Source organism: Trachemys scripta, chromosome 2 (genome assembly GCF_013100865.1).
Source record: "Trachemys scripta elegans isolate TJP31775 chromosome 2, CAS_Tse_1.0, whole genome shotgun sequence".
Taxonomy (NCBI): domain Eukaryota; kingdom Metazoa; phylum Chordata; order Testudines; family Emydidae; genus Trachemys; species Trachemys scripta.
In genome coordinates this window covers 197,336,996-197,359,129 of record NC_048299.1, presented here as the reverse complement: position 1 = coordinate 197,359,129, position 22,134 = coordinate 197,336,996, and the positions used below count along the sequence as shown (strand labels likewise).

General features: G+C 42.3%; 1 protein-coding gene across 1 annotated transcript in view; it reads left to right on the top strand.

Annotated features, from left to right (window-relative positions):
- The first annotated feature begins 8,424 nt into the window (after window positions 1–8,424).
- The window catches only part of RAB12 (RAB12, member RAS oncogene family), a 38,250-nt gene continuing 24,540 nt past the window's right edge, over window positions 8,425–22,134 (top strand). The window contains exon 1 of the mRNA XM_034762631.1: window positions 8,425–8,687. Within this exon, the coding sequence (XP_034618522.1) occupies window positions 8,459–8,687 (229 nt within the window). The 5' untranslated portion in view covers window positions 8,425–8,458. The remainder of the gene's footprint in view (window positions 8,688–22,134) is intronic.

Below are 22,134 nucleotides of genomic sequence, written 5' to 3'. Positions count from 1 at the left end.
TATACCGGTTGCAGCTTGTTCCTATATGGAAAGGGGGGAAAGCTATACCGGTGTAAGGCTCCTTTATACCAATGTAGCTATGTACACACTAGGGGTTGAACTGGTATAACTATTTTGATTAAACAAATTACACCCTTAACTGAAATAGTTACAATGCGTGCAGATCAGACCTTAGTCCTTCATTCCTCCCATCAAGACAAATTTTAAAATTCTTAAAAGTCAGAGAAACTTGCCTTAGCTAACATGAACCGATTTAAACTCTAACCAGAAATGAGTTCTAATCCAGATTAATCTATCTTCTGGAGACTAGCTTTATAGTTCCCTAGCTCCATCTAAATTTGGCTCGGACAACCATTCCATATCTTTTTGTAATCATTGTAAATTCCCTGCTACATTCCTGGTGACAGATGGTGCACTGTGAGGATAAAAAGGCAGTAGCATGCAAAGTCCCCTGCTTCTCCTGATCCAAAACGGTTTCCACAGCAAGTACTGACAGCTTCTTCTAGTTTCAAAAAAACCCAAACAAAAAAAAAAAACCTCACAACAGGGACATAAAGACAATTCCACTTCTGAGGTAAGAGTGCGTGTTCTGTTTTGTAGTATAAGGAAGGATGAAGCCACATCTGCAGTGTACCTTCTCCAGATGCTTTCTCCTTCTGGCTTTACCTGGGGGTTTGAGGCTACTGATTTTAACATGAGTGGGATACCTTACTATGTTACTCCTTTAACAGCTTTCCCTATGGGGCTCACTCACCTGCAGTGTTGGATTGTTCCATCATATATTAAACCACACATGTGGTCTTGACAGCTGTTTGCTGTTATCTTGCCATTGGGCAGCTCCATCCCTGACAATATTCAGCACTGGAGATAATCAAAAATTCAGAAAATTTTCATAATTATTTGTTAAACACTTCCATTAAAATATCATATGTTTGAAAGATTTCGTCCACTGTATAACCTGGATGCAAAACAGCAATATTTTTTTTCTTTTTCGAGTTCCATTAACTTCCTTTGTTCACCTCAGCCTAGCCCATCTATCAGGACTATCACTATACTTTCCAAGAATGCTGGCTCTCGACTGGCATGTTTCCTTCTCTGTCAGCTATCTCATTATTGTATTCAGTGTTGTTGTAGCTGTGTCGGGCACAGGATTTTAGAGAGACAAGGCGGGTGAGGTAATATATTTTATTGGACCAACTTCTGTTGGTGAGAGAGACAAGCTTTCGAGCTACACAGAGCTCTTCCTCATGTTTTGGAAGTTCTCGGAGCATCATAGTTAAATACAAGGTTGAACAGATAGTTTAGCATGTGTGCTAACTTCTTATGCTAAACTATCTGTTCGGCCTTATATTTAGCTGTGACACACTGAGTACATTTCCCAGACATGAAGAAGAGCTCTGTGTATCTTGAAAGCTTGTCTCTCTTGTGACGTTGTGCAGTCTATATGGTTTTATAAAAACATGATAATAAGTGAATATAATGTAACTGGGATAGTTTTAAAAAATTTGGTAATAAATAAATAAATATAACGTAACTGGGATATGCTTCATGCAAAAGGTCTCTTGTAAGGTATCATTACAAAGCTTATAATCTACTGAGTGTGATCATCCAATTTGTATAAATGTACCACTCTTGTATCTAAAACTAGAAATATAAAATATAACTCTGAGGGCCTATTGTAATTATGTAAAGTGTGGGCCATTAATGATGGTTTGGAATCTTGATGACTCCCATTGTCTGCAGATTGCTGTGTTTACCTGTGAGTCTTCCTGTATATGTGTGTGCTGGCAAGTGGGTAATGAAGTCTTGCAGTGACATGTGATCATGTCACCTGAACTGGAATCCATCTTTAACCTGGTTCTTTTAGAGTGAGGGGGGGTGGAAACCCAGAGGGACAAAGGGTTCCCGCCTTATGCAAAAGATATATAAAGGGGTGGAACAGAACAAAGGAGGGAGAGGAGCCATCATGAAGAATCCCCTAGCTATCACCTGAGCTGGAACAAGAGCTGTACCAGGGGAAAGAATTGTGCCCAGGCCTGGAAGGTGTCCAGCCTGAGAAAAAAAACTTACTGAAGCATCTCTGAGGGTGAGATTATCTGTATTCAGTTTGATTAGGCATAGATTTGCACATTTTATTTTATTTTGCTTGGTGACTTACTTTGTTCTGTCTGTTACTACTTGGAACCACTTAAATCCTACTTTCTGTATTTAATAAAATCACTTTTTATTTAAAGCAACAGAGGGTCCTGTGGCACCTTTAAGACTAACAGAAGTATTGGGAGCATAAGCTTTCGTGGGTAAGAACCTCACTTCTTCAGATGCAAGTAATGGAAATCTCCAGAGGCAGATATAAATCATTATGGAGATAACGAGGTTAGTTCAATCAGGGAGGGTGAGGTGCTCTGCTAGCAGTTGAGGGGTGAACACCAAGGGAGGAGAAACTGCTTCTGTAGTTGGATAGCCATTCACAGTCTTTGTTTAATCGTGATCTGATGGTGTCAAATTTGCAAATGGACTGGAGCTCAGCAGTTTCTCTTTGGAGTCTGGTCCTGAAGTTTTTTTGCTGTAAGATGGCTACCTTTACATCTGCTATTGTGTGGCTAGGGAGGTTGAAGTGTTCTCCTACAGGTTTTTGTATATTGCCATTCCTGATATCTGACTTGTGTCCATTTATCCTGGAGGGATAGCACAGTGGTTTGAGCATTGGCCTGCTAAACCCAGGGTTGTGAGTTCAATNGGAGGGATAGCTCAGTGGTTTGAGCATTGGCCTGCTAAACCCAGGGTTGTGAGTTCAATCCTTGAGGGGGCCACTTGGGAATCTGGGGCAAAATCAGTACTTGGTCCTGCTAGTGAAGGCAGGGGGCTGGACTTGATGACCTTTCAAGGTCCCTTCCAGTTCTAGGAGATGGGATATCCTCTTGCGTAGTGACTGTCCAGTTTGGCCAATGTACATAGCAGAGGGGCATTGCTGGCATATGATAGCATATATAACATTGGTGGACGTGCAGGTGAATGAGCCGGTGATGTTGTAGTTGATCTGGTTAGGTCCTGTGATGGTGTTGCTGGTGTAGATATGTGGGCAGAGTTGGCATCAAGGTTTGTTGCATGGGTTGGTTCCTGAGTTAGAGTTGTTATGGTGCGGAGCGTGGTTGCTGGTGAGGATATGCTTAAGGTTGGCAGGTTGTCTGTGGGCGAGGACTGGCCTGCCTCCCAAGGTCTGTGAAAGTGAGGGATCATTGTCCAGGATGGGTTGTAGATCACTGATGATGCATTGGAGAGGTTTAAGCTGAGGACTGTAGGTGATGGCCAGTGGAGTTCTGTTGGTTTCTCTTTTGGGCCTGTCTTGTAGCAGGAGGCTTCTGGGTACACGTCTGGCTCTGTTGATTTGTTTATTTCCTTGTGTGGGTATCGTAGTTTTGAGAATGCTTGGTGAAGATCTTGTAGGTGTTGGCCAGCTTCATTTACATGAACTATAATATTGCTTACCCATCTACTCAGTTCTGTTGCTTTAGCTGGAATTTTTTTATGTTTTGATTGTATAAATAATAGATTCCTGTTACTGATCCCATGGAAGGGCATAGCAATTGTGTAGGATATGTCCTAGTGCGAGAGGGTCACCCTAATGTATGGGTAGACTTTGATTTGGTAACAAAATCCAAATTCAACAGAGAAGGCTGTGTGTGATGGATTCTTGGGGTACCCAGGACTGTGAATCACCTAATTACCCCTCCCCCGTCCCCTCGCTTGCCTTAGCAAGACAGACACTTGCCTGAGCTTAACTGGGTGTCATCTCCCTGATACCACTAGTGTGTTAGCTACCCAATCTTCTCAGGGCTTTGACAGCCCTCAGTTTGCCTTGCAGGTTAACAATAGGTACCCAGCCCCCTGAGCCCCTCTAAAAATGTCCCCCTGTAGTATCAAGCCCAGGTAAGCTGTCCTCATAGGAACAGTGTACACACAGCTTGACTGGTACAACTCAGGATCAGATCCTTTATAACATCACACCATGGATCTATAGTGAAGCAATCATATGTTTATTATCAAATATTAAGATTTAAGAGATAGTGAGTAAGAATAATAGGAACGATAGGTTACATACAAAACAAAAACATAAGATGCAAAAAACTTATCGATAGCGACCTTTCCTTTAAATAAAGTACTACAAAAGATCCAATCTCTTGCAAAGCTGGTTGGTTTTCTGTCAACTAGGATCCAAATATTCATGAACAACACCGCTCTTCAAGGGCTTCCCTCGATGAATGGATCACAAAAATGTCTTTCTACTTATATTTCCCAAAATTCATTGTTTTTGTCCCCGGAGTGAGGATGATCCCCTGTAATTCCCTTCCTGGTGCCCGGGCTCCAAGTTATCTTCACATCCTCAAGTTGACTCCATATGAAAAAAGAGACTGCCCTTGTGCTGGCTTCCAGTGCTTAGTCTACATATAAATCAAAGCAGACAAGTGAATCTACATCCCTTTGTCTGGCAAAACTTGTTTGTCCACTCTGCCTGGGACACAGATTTTAACACATCTTTTCAGTACATCTACACAACTCCTTAAATATCATCCATACACACATCTCACAAGGATTATAAGGATCAGGGTGACATAAGTTCTTATTAGATACATCTCACTTGCCTCTCGCTGGATAAATACTATGAAAGCAATATTTTGGCTGTAGTGAGTTTGTCAGGCATGTCAGAGAACAGTGAACACTTTATCAGTTGGCATTGAGGGTTTCTTAGGGTCACAGAGGTGCAGGGGGCAAAGGATGTGATCTATAGACTAGGAGTGCTTTCTAAGGAGCAGAGACTTTCTCCAAAGGTCCTATTTTGTTCTGGTTCCACACCTAAAGTTTCTGCACCTTGTATTGCATCAACTGGTGGGATGATGCCAGAATGGACCAATGGTGGTGGCAGTGCAGAGACGGACTTTGCAGTGAGACCTGACCTGACCCAACTAGCAGCAATTCATAGCTAAATTGTGCACTGCCCTAAAAGAGAGCAGCAGCACTGAGCTAATTTTGCAGCACCAGACCAGTGTAAGCTGAGTTTGTATCACAGCACTGAACCATGTAGCCCGCACATCAGCCTGGCACCTGGCACAGCAGTTCTCTCTGTACTGGGGTAGGCCAGTGGAGCAGAGCCAACCTTGATGCTTCTCTACCACTGAGTTTAATAGGACTTATAAGTTGGGTTTTAGGTGGGTGACATTTGTGGTGAACTAAGAGTCTGGATGTTATTAAGCCAGACAATTTGGAACCAAACTCCCGATGCATTGCTTTGGGTTGCTCATTTTCTTGTATGTAACTATATAGAGAAATTTCTCATGTTTCTCTTGATTGTCTTTCCCTTTCCCCTAAATACTTGCAGTTCCATGTTCCCAAAGTATTGAGTGCTTGTGAGTGGGGAAGAACCATCTAAAAACATGACTGGGGAGGTTCATTTTAATTTCCCAGAGCATGACATAGAAGTGTGGCACTGGGTGGGGGGGGGTGAGTGGTTGTTTTATTGATTTTTAGAAAAGAACCACTAGACAGATTGAACCCAACCCTTGCAGTTGCCATTGGTACCTGGCAGAGGGGTTATACTTCTATTCCTGATTAGATCACAGGCAGATAGAATGAAGGAAAGCTATGGAAGCTGCATTAGAGCTAGTTGACTGTGCTCTGATATCTTCAGGTGGTGGAACACCTTTTAAGTCCTAATAATTGTATATACATACTCTGTCCATTTGGCAAGCCTTTGAGCTGGGACAGACTGACCCCTAGTTTTGCCCCCATTCCCACAGACTTTTTGTGGTGAATATACAAATTATGTGATGTATCAGCTGAGCTGCAATGGGTTCTCAGAGGGCAGCAGGAGGAAATAGGCTAAGGATGAATCTGCTGTTGCTCTTGTCCTGCTCAGGAAGGATGCTGGTAACTATGAGAAGAGAGGGTCCATTGCACTTGGCTAGAAGTTGTCAAGGACTGGATCACAGAGGCAGAACATCGGGGGGGAGGGTCGGGGGGCCCTGGGAAGAGTGGGGTGGTTGCAGACTACTGGCAAAGTGCTCTTTGGGACCTAACAGCTGCTAGAAGAGGAAGTGAATGCAATACAGATGAGACATCTGGCAAGCAACTAGGGACTGTTTCAAGACAAAGTTTGGCAATCACAACACTACAGAGACCCCATAAAGGGACTACAATTATCATGGCTTAAAACTGCAGACTGACATCTCTGGATGTGAATGAAGCTTGGGGACAGAAGAATTGCCTGATCAAGTTGGAACGAGGAATTTGGAATGAGGCTACAGGACCATCTTATCTTTATAAAACAGAATGTAGGGAAGACTGGCCACCAGGAATGCTGTCTTCACAAGGATTGGTATGAAGATCAATATGACAGAAACCCCCAGTAGCTTTGGGAAAACAAGTTTAAAATGGTGGAGATGCTTCATGCACCAGAGACAATACATAAACAAACTCTTTCATAAACTTGATCGCAGTGGGGTAAGTTCCAACTGCATCAGCCTGACAGAACTTTGAAACAGTTTTGAGTGCTCCAAGATAAAAGTGATGGAGGATCAACTCAGGTCTGTTTTCTTTCCAATTGCCTAGTTGGAGAATTTCTACCACTTTGCTGAATAGGTTTTAGTGTTCAATGGCTGTGCACTGCAACCTTAATACCATCCCACTAGGAATGACATCCTTCCATCATCACCTTTAAAAAACTATATTCTCCACCACAATAATATTCTGCAGCAAATAGCCACAACTGCTAGTATTGGAAGGGAGGGAGCTTGGTAAGTGTGGATAGACTGGACCAGAGTTAAGGTTACAGTGTTCATGGTAAGTGGTGTACAATAGTTGTGAGAAAATTAAGTAAAGAGTAGGTACTTTAAAGTGGCTTTTCACTTGGTTGTTTTTGTGGGTTTGTGCCACATATGTTGTGTGTAGCAATCCTAACTGATTCACAACCATAGTTTTAGTGTATTAATTAAATTAAGAACTATGAAGGCACAATTAAGGATTCTACAGGGGGCTGGGAACACTGATTGGAGAAGATGAAGACAGGAATTGAGAGCTCAGAAGCCACACTGAGCACTCTGGTTCAAAAAAAGCATCTTTACCAAGAAAAAAAAAATCCCCAACTCACCCTGGCCCTTTTGAAATACAATTCTCCTGCTAGAAGAGAGTGGGCTAGATGTGGGAGGGGCAGATCCCAGGTGCTGTATGCTGCAGCCCGTTTTATGTAGCAGGTCACACCAAATAATCATTGTGCCCCCTGTGCCCTTAAAATCTGTGAATCAGCCAGGGACTCAGTGATGTGATTTCCAAAGTTAGTCATGTGCAAAGAGTTGTGTGCACTTAAAGAGACAAGGTGGGTGAGGTAATATCTTTTACTGGATCACCTTCTGTTGGTGAAAGAGGCAAGCTGTCCAGCTACACACAGCTCTTCTTCAGGTCTGAGGAAGGTGGAACAGATTGTTTACCATAAGTAAGGGCCCATTCATGGTAGGCTAACACTGCAGTACTGCTGCAGTTATAGGACAAAAAGGGGGTTAGTGGGTTATAGGCTGTTGTAATAAGCCATAAATCCAAGGTGTGGATTTAAGAGCTGGTGGTTCCAAAGTTTGTCTCTCCCCAAAAGAAGTCGTTCCTATAAAACTTCACCTACCTCCTTTCTCTAATATCCTGGGAGCCACATGGCTAAAACTACACTGCAAGTGCACTTAGACTACATGGCACATGCTGATCCCCATATCTGGCTGCTGCACTTCCAGCCAGGGGCAGGAGGAGGACCCCTGGGGCTAGCTGAGCTGAGCACAGGTAGCACCAGAGGTTAAGTGCAGGCCTGGTCTAGGGTGACCAGATGTCCCAATTGTATAGGGATAGTCCCGATATTTGGGGCTTTTTCTTATATAGCCTCCTATTACCTGTCCTGATTTTTTACACTTGCTGTCTGGTCACCCTAGCGTGTCCCCAGGCGTGCCCTACGCTCCTAGCTACACACAGGCCTTGGCTACACTCGTGGATTCACAGCGCTGTGAAGCGCGAGTGTAGTCTCTCGCAGCGCTGCAAGTACTCCACCTCTCCAAGGGGAGTAGCTTGCAGCGCTGCAGGTGCTGATTACACTGGCGCTTTACAGCGCTGCACTCGGGGGTGTTTTTTCACACCCCTGAGCGCAGCAAGTGCAGCGCTGTGAATTGCCAGTGTAGCCAAGGCCACATAGAGCGGCGTGTTTATTTCTTTCAGCCCCCGCGGGCACTCAGTGTCTGTGTGTGGGGACAGGGGCGGTTTCCCAGCTCGGCCCTCCCGCGCTCTAGGGGGCGCTGCTCCCCCGGCGGCGGGCCCCGCTCGCTGCGGCGCGGGCCGCTCGTTGTCCGGGCGGCCGCGGAGTTCCCGTTCCCCTCAGGCCCGGGGCAGCGGCGCGCGCGCGGGGAGCCGGGTCGCGCAGGAGCCGCCTGCGGTCATGGAGCCGGGCTCCGGGCTGCAGCGCAGGGGCGGCGCGGGGCGGGAGTTCGCGGCGGGGGGCTCCCCGGCGCTCTCGGGGCCGCAGTCCCGCCGCAGGAAGCAGCCGCCGCGCCCGGCCGACTTCAAGCTGCAGGTCATCATCATCGGCTCGCGGGGCGTGGGCAAGACCAGCCTGATGGAGCGCTTCACCGACGACACCTTCTGCGAGGCCTGCAAGTCCACCGTGGGTAAGAGCCCCGGGCGGGCGGGCGCCGGGCTCCCCCTCAGGCCCGCCCCCGCTTCCCGGGAGAGCGGCCTGGCCGGGCCGGAGCTAGCGCCGCGCCTCGCCTCCTGCGTTGCCCCCGTGCCAGCTGGGGCCGGGCTCTGGCAGTGCTCCGCCCCTCGGCCCGGTGCCCTGGGGCTAAACACCCCCCACCAGCCACCTGTCGTGCCCCCTCGCTGCTCCCCACCGGCCCTCTCCGCGCCCCTGCAGCAGCCGCAGCCCTCCTCAGCCACCGCACGTACAGGCCTCCGCCGACCTTCGCATCGCGGGGGGATAGACACTAGTTCCCTCCTCCTGCTCCCAGCCTCACTCCTCTAACTCAGGCGCGTCACCTTCGGCCCCAACAGCCCCTGGAAACGTAACGTGAGCCCCGATCAGAGGAGAAAGGCGAGTAACACGTTAGAAAACGCCCAGAGAGCCTCTTCCCGGGGAGTGGGGTGGGCGGGGGTCAGGGTGTTGAGAGAAGCTTAGAGCCGTTGCTCCTCAGGATAAGTCTGGCACATGTTGCGATCAATTCCAGACCCTTCAACTGTATTCTTAAAAGGGACGCTCAACCCCTTAATGATGCTCTTACAATAGGAGATGGATGTCAGGGTCTTCCATGTGTCATGTTAAAAATGCAAGTATTTTAAATGTCAAAAATAAAAGGGTGCCTGAGTACCTAGGAAATTGAATGTGGATTCAAATATTGGTTTAAGGTTTTACAGCATTTCCCTGGGCGCTCGGCATATGGTTCTAGATCTGTGGAAAGCTTTAGTTTGAGATTGACAATTAGTAACATCTCTTATGTTGTGTATGTAGTTCACTGTCTTGGACAGCAAATAGAGCAAACAATGTGTTTTATAGCAAATCTTTCTATAAAGTTTAGTCATCAGTAGGCACCCCCTTCAGTTGGATTATTTTTTGGTACAGGAGGGTGAAGGATTATGGGAAGGAAGGAAGAATCAATCCTAGAGCAACCTGAAAACAAATTTTAGTCTGCCTTGTTATTACAGGCCTATTTTTGGAGCTGAACTTTCAGTGTTGTGACAAGGTGATTGTTAGGCGAAGGCTATCTTTCTGTAAAATGTGTGCTTAATTGCAGCTTGGAGCCTGAAGAGTTCTAAACATCTGATGGAAAGTAATAGTGCTGCTTTTTAGAAATAGAGAGGTATCTTCCTCTGACAAATTAATTCTAAAATGGTTGCTGTTACAGTTTTAGTGTTTATTTTGACAGTTTTAATGTTTATTTTGACAGCTCTTTTATTCCTTCCTGGTTTCTTTGAAAAGCTGAACTTGGTAGTGCATATGGTTTTCTGTTAACAACTGTTAATATATATGTATAAAATACATTGTTCTGAAGTTAGGAGCACAGGTTCTGCTTTTTGTTACAAAACCTTGTATAAAAGTGCCAGAGAGGTATCATAATCTAAAGAGATGTTAATATAGATTTGATTTTGGTGGTGTTATGAAGAACCACTGATAGCTTCCATAACCCATGGCAAGCTTATTTAAGGTTAAGGAAATGGGACTAGGATTAGAATTTATCCTCTGTAAGGTGGTGCCTGCACTGCCACTTTCAGTGCTAAAACTTTAGTTGTTCAGGGGGGTGAAAAAACACCCCCCTGAGCGATAAAAGTTTTAGAACTGAAAAGCGCCAGTATAGATAGCGCTTTATAAAGCTACCACTGCTCGTTCAGGGTGGGGTTTTTTTATCGCTGGGAGAGCTCTCCCATGGCAATAAAGCATGTCTGTACTGCCCACGTCACAGTGCTGCAACGTGAGCAGTGTAGACATACCCTTAATCTCCTCCAGTGATGAACAAGGTGTATGCAAGAAAACTTGTTGACCTGTGTTAAGCACTCTTTCTGTATGGGATTAACAATAAAACCCTGTTGATCTTCCATGATGAGTAAGGGCGGGCAAAAAGTACTGGAGGGAAGTGTGCTTTGGAAACTGGTCAGTTTTTATCTGAGTAGTGAGCAAATCTGATTTGCTAGATAAACCAGTGATTCAAGCACAAAAGCTTCCTAATTTTAGCAAATCAGGAAATAAATAATGGTGTGGTTACAAAAGATTACAAAATATTTGATCTAAAAAGCATAGCAACATCTAAGGAGCATAGGAAATCTACTTGCACCAAACTACATGTAGAAATACTTGAAAATAAAAGCATTATTTTGAGCCTCCATGACTAAAGTTTTAAAGTTGAGAGCTGTTGAGAACTCTAAAGTTAGTAGAACACAAAGAGCTTTTCATAGCCCCAAATTACGTACTAAAGTTGCCCCTTAATTCTTCGTACCATATAGCATCGAGTCTTCAAGTTGGGAAGAAAATACAGGATAGAATAAACTCTACTTTTATACTGATGGTGTAAATCCAAAGTAACCTCATACTGAAGTTACACTGAGATCAGAACATGGTCCTCAATTGTAATCCTCAAGCACCTCCCTATTTTTTCCTGTTATCACCTCTCCAGGGAGAATGATTTTCTGAAAATCTTGTGACTGATCCAGCAGGACTCGCTTCCCTGTTTTGGAGGGAGTTGGGAGAGAAGTTCTGTAAATCGAATGTGCTTTGAGCTTAAATTTGGGAGGAGAAAGCTAGATGTAACTGAAGGAACAGATATGCATGGGGGAAGGAATTTAGTGATGATTTGTAAATCTGTATTTAAAATAGTTTGAACTCTAGAATAAAAATTCCCTCCTTTTTTACTTGATATTGACTGTCTCAGCTCAGCTATACAGTAATGTTTATATTTAGCTGTACCAGTGTAAGCCAAACAGACCAAAGTTCAAAATGTTTTCTTTAGCTGCTTAATAATTTCTTAAGTGAAACTTGTAGGCTGTTCAGGGCACCAGGCTGACACAAAGGATTTCAAATGCGATTGATAAAATGGTTGGGTGTCTCAGGTCTGTAGGAGCCAATGGCTGCTCTCTGCCCCTACTGAGTGATGTTATGGGCACACTGGGCTGGTGCATTTGGAGGGGAGGAAGTGATTCATTTGAAAAGATACGGCATTTTAATACTTGTTTACATATTCCACAATGGAGAATTAGTTAACTAAATTATAAATTTCTATTGGATAAATTATACAACAAATCTCACCTCAAAAGCACACTACTTTTGTGAAGACTTTCAAAAATGACCTGTCAGATTTCAACAGCACATCCTTATAGCAGCACATACATGGTGTAATATATATCTATAGTGCTTCGCTGTTTTGAATACACCTCTACCCTGATATAACGCGACCCGATATAACACGGTAAAGCAGCGCTCCGGAGGGGGCGGGGCTGCGTGGTCCGGCGGATCAAAGCAAGTTCGATATAACGCGGTTTCACCTATAACGCGGTAAGACTTTTTGGCTCCCGTGGACAGCGTTTTATCAGGGTAGAGGTATAATAAACTCCTTGGATAGAGCATTGTTTCCTTAATTTTATATTTACATAGCAGGAGCGTACTGGATCTAAAATATTTACTAATTTTGGATACTGTTGCCAAATGAGTAACAAAACGTTGCTATGTAGAGTTTTGTATGCCAGACTTGAAGATAGTGACTCTTAGTTGGTCTGTAGTCTTATTATTAGTACTTGTATTTGTACTTTTAGGTATTTTGACAAAGATACTATTTTGTTTAGAAAATTCCATTCTCTTTATATATGCACAAACTGATAGTATAGTTCTTGTTATCCTTTTAGGGATAGCATTGCCACTTTCCACTGACACCAGAGATTACTATAACTGAAAGAAAATAGAGAGTAAAAGTATTCATCTTTCATAATATTAGCACATTTGACAGCATGGTGTAATTCAGTTTTCATTGTTTCCCTGCATAGTCAGTGACTTCTTTAGGAGTTCCTCACACAGCAACAAGAGAGTTTGTGGGATTTTTTTAATAGGAAAATGTGATTGGAAAACAACAACTTGTCAGGATTCAGGGGTCTTTTAGGTCTTCTAAGTGAAACTACATTTAAGTTCTGTGTAGGTGGTTTTTAACTTAAAATCTAGTCCATTTTTTTTTAACATTTGTTCATTTTACTTATTAGTAATACTTGGTATTATCCTGAGCTGAAATCTTCAGACACTGGATAATTATGATAAAATATATTGATACCAAAAATGTTTTAAATATTAGCACATACAAGATTTATTCCCCCACCCCACCCCCAGCAATTTGAGGCAGCAGATGATGAAAGATTTGTACTTAAATCTCACTCCTGCCATTTGTCACCTCTATAAAACTCCATGCTTTCAGAGGCCTTCTGTCTGTGTAGCTTATGGGTTGGGGTTTTTTTTGTGTGTCTTGGGGTGGATGCAGAGGTCTAGAACACTTGCTCTCAAATGGAAATTGGTGAGTGGATTGAGTACAGTCTTGTGTGACTTGTTGCCATCTGACAGGCAGAAGTGCAAAGGGCTCTCCAATAACCGATGTGATTGTAGCTGTGAGCTAAGAAAGAAGACAGTAATTCTGTGCGTTCAGAGAAGACTTGCTGTAGATGAGGAGTCCCTTTTTAATGAAAAATCAGCTCAGTTTGCATATTAATACATTTATTCAGTTAAGCTTGATTCTAGAAATGCTTTCTATTACTATAATGTGTTTAATATTTAAGTAGTAAAATCAATCTGGGTGTGTAATAAACAAGTGGTGCACCTGGTAGTATTTTCAGGTAATGGTTAAAGAAGCCACTTGTATTTGCATGTTTAATGCCAGAAGAAACAGTGTTCTCAACTTTTCTTCTGGTAAAATCCAAAAATCCAACAGGACAATTGTTCACAAACAGAGCTGGTGGCATGCTTACTGCAGAAAGTTTAATCAATACTACCTGTTGTAACACTTTGCGATGTAAGTAATCTACAGACAGATGTTGTCATGGTATTTAGGAATATATAATGCAAGGGTTAAATGTGGGTCCCGTCCCCCCCCAAGTAAATACACAAAATAATTTGTTCTCTTTAAAAACCTTTCTTGTGTTGATTATATTGGCACCATGGGACAGTCTAAACAACTAGTAGCCCATGATTGGTACATAAATGAGAGCATGTAAGTAAACCAGCAAACCAAGTTTAGTGCTCATTTTAATGACCATAAATACAGGGGGCTCTAAGTTAGCAAGGAGTGTGGAATGCAGCTGTCAAACTCGGTCCAGGCTGTGAACAGCTGAGATAGTGTCAGAAGCAACAAAACATGCAGATGATACTCAATTATGGGTTTGTATTTTTATCTCTGGAAGCTGAGAATTATATATAGTGAAATTTTTTTACCCGTGACTGAAGTATAATAATCTCTGAGGTGAAACCTGGCTGCTGCTTAACATGGCAGCAATTCACAATTTAGGACAAGAAGTGAATAAGTATAACCAGTTGAAAGGAAAAATATAGGTACCCCCCCATCTGAATTTGGCCAGTGTTGGGGCAAGTCCTGTCCCCCATATTCTTGCGCAAAGTACCTTGAGATCATTTGTGACAAGTATTACCCAGTTAAAGAAAAGTGTATTTTAAATGTTAGATTTCAGATTCAAAGTATTGAGTTCATGGCATGAATAGTTTCCACTTTTTTAAAAGCTGGGCAATGCAGTTGGCTTAAAAGTGTCTTAACAAGTTTTCTGTTTGGTCTATGTATTGGGAACCCAGTAATTTATCACTGATGCAACTTCTTCCATCACAAGTCTTGGAAATACAAATATTCATTCAAGTTAACCCATAAATCTAAATTAATACAGGAAATCTGCAACTCATCTTTTCCTATTCCCATTGCCAAAATGTTGGTACACTTCTTAGTCTAAAGTACTGTAAATCTACTTCTGCCCACTGTTCTGCCATTGCAAGTTAAAAATGTATTTGAAGATTTACTTTATAAAAAGCTGTTTAATGATTAAAACATTTTGGAAATCAATTACAACTTTCTGTTTAGTGTGTAATGTCATAGTGGATATATTTACAAGGATGTTGGCCTAAATTTTCAAAAGTGACTAATGACTTTGGGCATCTCAATTTTTGGGTGCTGTATTTGACACCTTCTATTACTGTAGAGCATAAAGGCCCTGACCAAGATTGAATCCTCATTGTGCTAGGCGCTGCACAAACTTTTAAGGGCAGTTCATAATACCTGCCTCTAAACTGGTGCCAAAACTGGTGCAGATATAGTTAATACATTAGTTTTCATCCATGAATCATTCTTGATCTTTAACCTGTTTTGTGCTCTTTTAAGTGGGCGGTTTCACTTTAATTTATTTTAAAAATAACTAATTAAAAGAACTTTGATAAAGCAAATTAAAAAAAAATGGGCATACCATTTTACATTTTTTTAAAAAAGATTTCCATATAAGTTTTCTTCTCCTTTGATAATTACATGAGTCATTTCAGTAAGGAAAAAAGTAAGGGCCTGATTCAATGCTCATTTAAGTCAATGGTAGTCTTTCTATTGACCTCACTGCACATTGGATCAAAGCTTTAGTATGGTTAGTTTATAGGCTTTAAATTTAATCTGTTCAAATAATTTTGAATTCGCCTACTCTGTTTGTCTGTATTTGTTGCTGCTTTACTCTCCTCCTCAAAGTCACTTGTGTGCTGAAATGACTCCGACTGCCTTTTTCCTTCACTACACTTGTTACCTGCCCTTTTTTAAATTGTTTTCAGTAAATCTTAAATAGTAAACGTTTAACGAGAGGAGCTCCCCTTAGTCCTTTTAAAAAACTAAACGAATCGTTGTATGTTAACTAGGGGAACTATCCCAACTATATTTTTTCAACTGTATTTTTCAGTTTGTGCCTTGCTTGAGAATCCTCTTGTCCCAAAGCCAGAATAACACATTTTAATCTGCCCCGGGCCAGGCTTTGGCTCTAATCAATCTGTGTCATATGCAACAGTATCAAATGATTTTTCAATAACAAGATGCATCATACTAACCATACTCACTGATTTCCCTCATTTTGACTGTCACTAATGCACACAATATTTTTCAGCAAATTTCACACGCATGCTGTTACTTTTCTTGATCTATTCAGTCACTTTTTAAAAGGATACTGTCAGTTTTAATTCCACACATAACATGCCCATTAGAAGTTGTATATTGAGGTATCCTAAAACCTGATTAGTAGTAGTTAGAAATGTGATCATTGTGAAAGGTTGTATGGACTCTTGTAACGAAAGTGTGGTTTTTAAAAATGCACATGTTGATCATTTATAGGAATGACTTTAATACAGAGTTCACATGTTTATTCTATCAATAATAACCAGTATATTCTCTGTTAGGTTTTGAAGGTTTTAAAGCATGGCTTAATGCATAATCTTGTTGTTTTAATAAGGGATTGCTCAAGCTTTTAATCATATTTTGACAAACACATTAAATTTGCAGGAAAAATCACTTGATTAATAGAATTATCCAGGACAGCACGTTAGGCAAGTTTCCAGAAAGAAATACATTGAATCAATACAATGTGAGAACACTTAATAATTAATAAATATAAATCAGAGGCTCAAATCTGCACTTCTTACTCATGCAAATCTCCCTTTTGAAGCTCCTGGGAGTCTTGAATGTGTAGGCAATACAGATTTGGACCCCAACGGGAGGCTTTAAGATGGCAAACGTGGTGTTGGTGTTTGTAAAATAAGGGCATCCAAAACACACAGCCCTCAATTCCAATATGCGCACAAGGAAAAGACATTTCGGGATTCTTCATTTCAATTTTCACAGTGAGTAGCATGATTTTATATTAAACATATTTATTGCTTGTGGTACACTGAAGACTTGGTGAGGGAGGAGGGATTTTTTTTAAAAAAGGGAGGGGAATTATAAAAGCCTGTTGGCTCTTCCCAAAACATCACAAGCTGGCACAAAGTTCATGCCTCATTTCAAAGTCAGCATAAGCAGGTGCACCTGCTGTCTCCTAACATAGCTTGCGTACATTTGACCACTGGTTTATGATGACTAGCATGTTAGGCTTTTAAAATATAGATTGGGTAGAGTAAGGATCCTGACTCCATATCTGGGCACCTTCTTAGCATATGTGCAACATACCTCAGGTGTCATGTGACCAAGATTCATCACTGAATTTGGTCTGCTGGTTGGATCATTAGCTTTGCTGGGCCAGGTACTGACGGGGAGTGCAACGTGAACACTGATCCGTGCTACTCTTTGGGCACCTAAATAAGTATAAGTGGCCTCATTTTCAGTAGTGCTGACATGTGCCAAACAGTTCCCTCAGTGACATTTAGATGAGTATAGTTAGTAGCATAGAGAGCTTACATGAACTTTTCTTTTTTAAGGAGCTTGTTCAGATTTAATATACTTTTGAATACAAATAGTTATCAAGTGTTCTGTTTTATTAGATTATATCCTGTGCAGTTCAGTTTTTGCAGTGTGTTTGCCTAATTAAGCACCCAGATGCCAAGATGGCAGACTAAATTGAAGTTTTTGTTGATGTCTTTTGACGCAGGTCATGTTCTGATCTGTTGCTGCTATTTCCTCAGGTTTGGCTGCATTTGTCTCCTGTCTCTGCTCCTCCTCCTTCTTCAGTAATATTTTGATACTTAGGCTATAATTTAAAAAAAAAATTGGGTATAGCAGGGGTCGGCAACATTTGGCACGCGGCTTGCCAGGGTAAGCACCCCACATCGCTTGCCCACGCCACTTCTCGCCGCCCCCATTGGCCCAGGACGGCGAACCGCGGCCAGTGGGGGCCGCGATCAGCCGAACCTGCCACTTCAGCAGGTAAATAAAACTGGCCCGGCCTGCCAGGGTGCTTACCCTGGCGAGCTGCGTGCCGAATGTTGCCGACCCCTGGGGTATATATAGCATGCACCTTTTCATGTGTCAGTTATTTTATTTAAGGTTTGAAGAATTTTCTACCAAACTCAAAATCTGTGGTTAATTCTGCTCTCCTGAAAGTGTGTGATGGGGACATTAGAAGGAGCCTGTAGAAATCAGAAGTTTATATTTAAATTTTAATCACTGAAATATGGAATCAATTAGCAAAGATGTTTTGCATGATCTTTGAAGAGACTAGGAATGGTTTATGTTGTATGCTATCCTTGTTCCCTTACCGTCAAAATGAGATACACATACACTGACAAAAGATATTTTTAAACAACATTCTTGTAACAGTACTATTAATGTGGAAAGCAACCAAGAAATCACAGATCTGAATAGTCTTTCCCCTTTTTTAAGTTTGCTCATTCAGAAATTTTGTCTTTATTAATTAAATTGAAACTTGCTGTAGTCAGTGATTTAAGTCATGCAAAATTTGGTCAACATAAATGATTCCTGAGGTTTTAATACAATTAAATGTAGTTTTAAGATAGTGTTCAAATTAAGTGGCAAGCACTGGAGTTGGTTAGAAATGCCAAAAGTTCTGTGGGGGACAGCTAGATGTACTATTAGTAATACTGATGTTGCATTTCTGTGCTGTATAAAAACAAAAAATCAAGCCGACCAAAACAAGATGATTCACTGCACATGCTTCTCCCTCTAGGGAAAGAGAATGAGACAATAGACACATGATAGATATGTAGTCACTTTGCTTAATGCACTGCAGGATTGTGCTCATATACAACAGTAATGAGCGCGATATAAAAACCTATTTAGAATAGAGCAGAAATTGTGAATTAAGCTGATTCCAAATAGTTTTCTAAGGCCAAAATTATCTCGCCCTAATTTACATTGGCATACAGCCACCACAGTTATTAAAACACGTGCGTGTGTGTGTGCACACATACTTGACTCATTGTGTTGGAGGTGTACATCCTCACCAAAAGGGCTTGTATCAATTGTATTGTCAGTGTGGGGCATTGTGGGATGGCTTCTGAAAGCCGGTAACAGTTGACATAAGCAATGCATTGTTTGTTTGAACTGAATAGAGAGTTAACTTAAAATTTCTTTCCCTCTCAGTTGGTTTTCACTGGGGATCTCATCTTACTAAATTTTCCAATTTGAAGAGCCTTCGAGCAAAAACTGCTAAGCAGTGTCTAATATTTCTAATGTAAAAAACAATTCTCGCGTGGGGGGTGGGGGGAGAGACAGCTTAGGTTGTCTTTATACATCATGAAGAATCAGAGCACTTTCTCTTTTGCAAGGCACCTTTTAAATTAATATTAAGAGAAGTATTTTGAATAGTTCATGTTCCATGTGAGAGGAGTTATTTTACTCCTGCTTCAGTCAAATTTTTACCATTAAGGAATTTTAATTAAACATTCCTTGCTCTTTTTGATTTAAAAAAAAGTTAACCATATTTATAATGAACTCAGTCGACTTATCAACTTCATTTTTCACAAACCGTATTTTCTTAATTTATCAGTGGCAAAACATTAAGGGTATAGAACCCTGCCAAGAGTTAGGATATGTCTACACAGCAAATGAAGGTGGCGTAGTGTGGGTAGGCATAGCTGCGCTAGCATTAATTTAGCTTGATAGGTAATAGTAGTAGTGAAGATGTGATGGCATAGACTAGGGTTACCATACGTCCGTTTTTTCCCAGACATGTCCGGCTTTTTGGCAATCAAACCCCCGTCCGGGGGGAATTGCCAAAAAGCCAAACATGTCCGGGAAAATGCCGGCCGGGCACTTCCCCTCCCGCGGCGGCTCTACTCCTCCCCTGACTCTTCGGTTCTGTTTAAGAGCCGAGCTGCCCCAGCGCTATGGGCTTCAAGCAGCCCCCTTGCCTCCGGACCCTAGCCACTGGCCAGGCACTTCCCCTCCCAGGCTCCGGTGGCGCAGGGTCCGGAGACATGGAGGCTGCCCGAAGCCGGTAGCGCTCCTGCAGCTCGGCTCTTAAACAGAGCCGAAGAGTCAGGGGAGGAGCAGAGCCTCCGGCCGCGGCGGCTCTGCTCCTCCCCTGATTCTTCGGCTCTGTTTAAGAGCCGAGCGCTACGGGCTTTGGGCAGCCCCCATACCTCCGGACCCTGCGCCGCCGGAGCCCGGGAGGGGAAGTGCCCGGCCAGGGGCGCAGGGTCCGGAGGCATAGGGGCTGCCCGAAGCCCAAGCGCTACCAGCTTTACGGTTTGCCGGGCAGCCTCCAGACCCTGCACCCCCGGCTGGGCGCTTCCCCTCCCAGGCTCCAGCTGCGCTGGGGAAGCGCCGGCCGGGGGAGCAGGGTCTGGGGGCTGCCTGGCAAACCGTGGAGCCAGTAGCGCTCGGGCAGCCCTTTTCGCATGGCTGGGAGTGGGAGAGAGGAGGGTGAGGGGTTGGGGCAGGGAAGGGGCGGAGTTGGGGGGGCTGGAGGTGGCAAATGGGCGGGGCCAGGGTCTCGTGGAGGGTCCTCTTTTTTTTATTTGTTAAATATGGTAACCCTAGCATAGACTTCAGTGCACATTAGCAACCCAAGTACTTAAAGTGAGCCCCTGGGGGACTTAGTATTCAGATGGCTACAATGACACCTTCATTTGCTGTGTAGCTGTACCCTTCGACAGATAAACTGAGCAAGCATTGAGTGTCGGAGTCCAAACTCAGGCTTTGTCTACACTGGAACTTCGTTGGCAAAACTTTTGTCATTTTGGGATGTTAAACACACACACACCCAGAACGACAAAAGTTTTACCAACGAAAAGCCCCGGTGTGAACAGTGCTTTTTCGGCAGGAGCGCTCTTCTGCCGACAAAGCCATGGTTGCTCATTGGGAGTGGAAGTTTTTGTTGGCAGGAGAGCTCTCTTCTGCTGACAAATGGCAGCTACACTGCATGCCTTTTAGCGGCACAGCTGTAGTGGCAAGCCATGTCGCTAAAAGCTGCGCAGTGTAGACAAAGCCTCAGGATTAAAAGGCAGAGGAGATGCAATATTCCTACTCCGCAGAAAAGCTAATTTTAAATCCTCACCAATGACTTTAGGAAGGTACACGTTTTTGGAGCAAAGCTGTTAGGTTTATTGCATTTTTCTCATGAGAAATATCCATAGAGGGACACTTTTCTTTTCTTTTTTTTTTTTTAATTTTGAGTAAAATGCATTTCTTAAACTCTGCCTAAAATTGGTAGTCATGTTTTTATAGCACTGATCCATTTTAGGACCAACCACTGCATGAATGACTAAGAATAGTCTAACTATACCATCAGCCAGTGTTCAAATAGCCTAATCTAGTTTGTTTTGTAATAACCAGAGGCAAACTGACAATTTGTAAATTGGCACAATGTCAAGAATACTGTACCAATGGACACTTGGAAGTTTCAGTTGCTGCTTTTTAGATTTCAGAAGTCTAATGTGTTTTGCAAGTCATATTTTCCAGAGCTGATTACGCGAAGTAAATATTATTTGTATATGGCTTAATTAGTACTTGAAACAGATGGTTAGATTTTTTCTTTTACTCTGAAGGTGCTGTGTTTGATAGAAAATCATTTCTAGTGTGTGGCTTAAACATGCTGTACAGTTGGTTCAGATTTTTTGGTACCATATTTTCAGCAAATTTTCTATAAATAACTAGGCTGTCAATAAATTGCAGTTAACTCACGATTAACTAAAAAAAAATTAATTGCAATTAATTGCAGTTTTAGTTGCACTGTTAAACAATAGAATACAATTGAAATTTATTAAATATTTTGGATGTCTTTCTACATTTTCATATATCTAGTATTCTGTGTTGTAATTTAAATCTAAGTGTGTAATATTTTTATTACAAATATTTGCACTGTAAAAATGATAAAAGAAATGGTATTTTTCTGTTCACCTCATACAAGTACTGTAGTGCAATCTGTTGGTCTTGAAAGTGCAACTTACAAATGTAGAATTTGGGGGGGGGGGTTACATAACTGCATTCAAAAACAAAACAATGTAAAACTTCAGAGCCTACAAGTCCACTCAGTCCTACTTCATGTTCATCCAATTGCTAAGACAAACAAGTTTATTTACATTTATGGGAGATAATGCTGCTGGCTTCTTATTTACAACATCACCAGAAAGTGAAAAAAAGGCATTTGCATTGCACTTTTGTAGCTGGATTGCAAGATATTTACGTGCCAGATACTACACTTGGACCACAGCTCGTATGCCCCTTCATACTTCGGCCGCCATTCCATAGGACATGCTTCCATGCTGATGATGCTTGTTAAAAAAATGTGTTAATTAAATTTGTGACTGAACTCCTTGGGGGAGAATTGTATGTCCCCTGCTCTGTTTTACCCACATCCTGCCATATATTTCATGTTCTAGCAATCTCGGATGATGACCCAGCACATGTTCATTTTAAGAACCCTTTCACTGCAGATTTCACAAAACACAAAGAAGGTACCAATGTGAGGTTTCTAAAGATAGCTACAGCACTTGACCCAAGGTTTAAGAATCTGAGGTACTTTCCAAAATCTGAGAGGGACGAGGTGTGGAGCATACTTTCAGAAGTCTTAAAAGAGCAACTGTCAGATACGGAAACTACAGAATCTGAACCACCAAAAAAGAAAATCAACCTTTTGCTGGTGGCATCTGACTCAGATAATGAAAATGAACATGCATTGGTC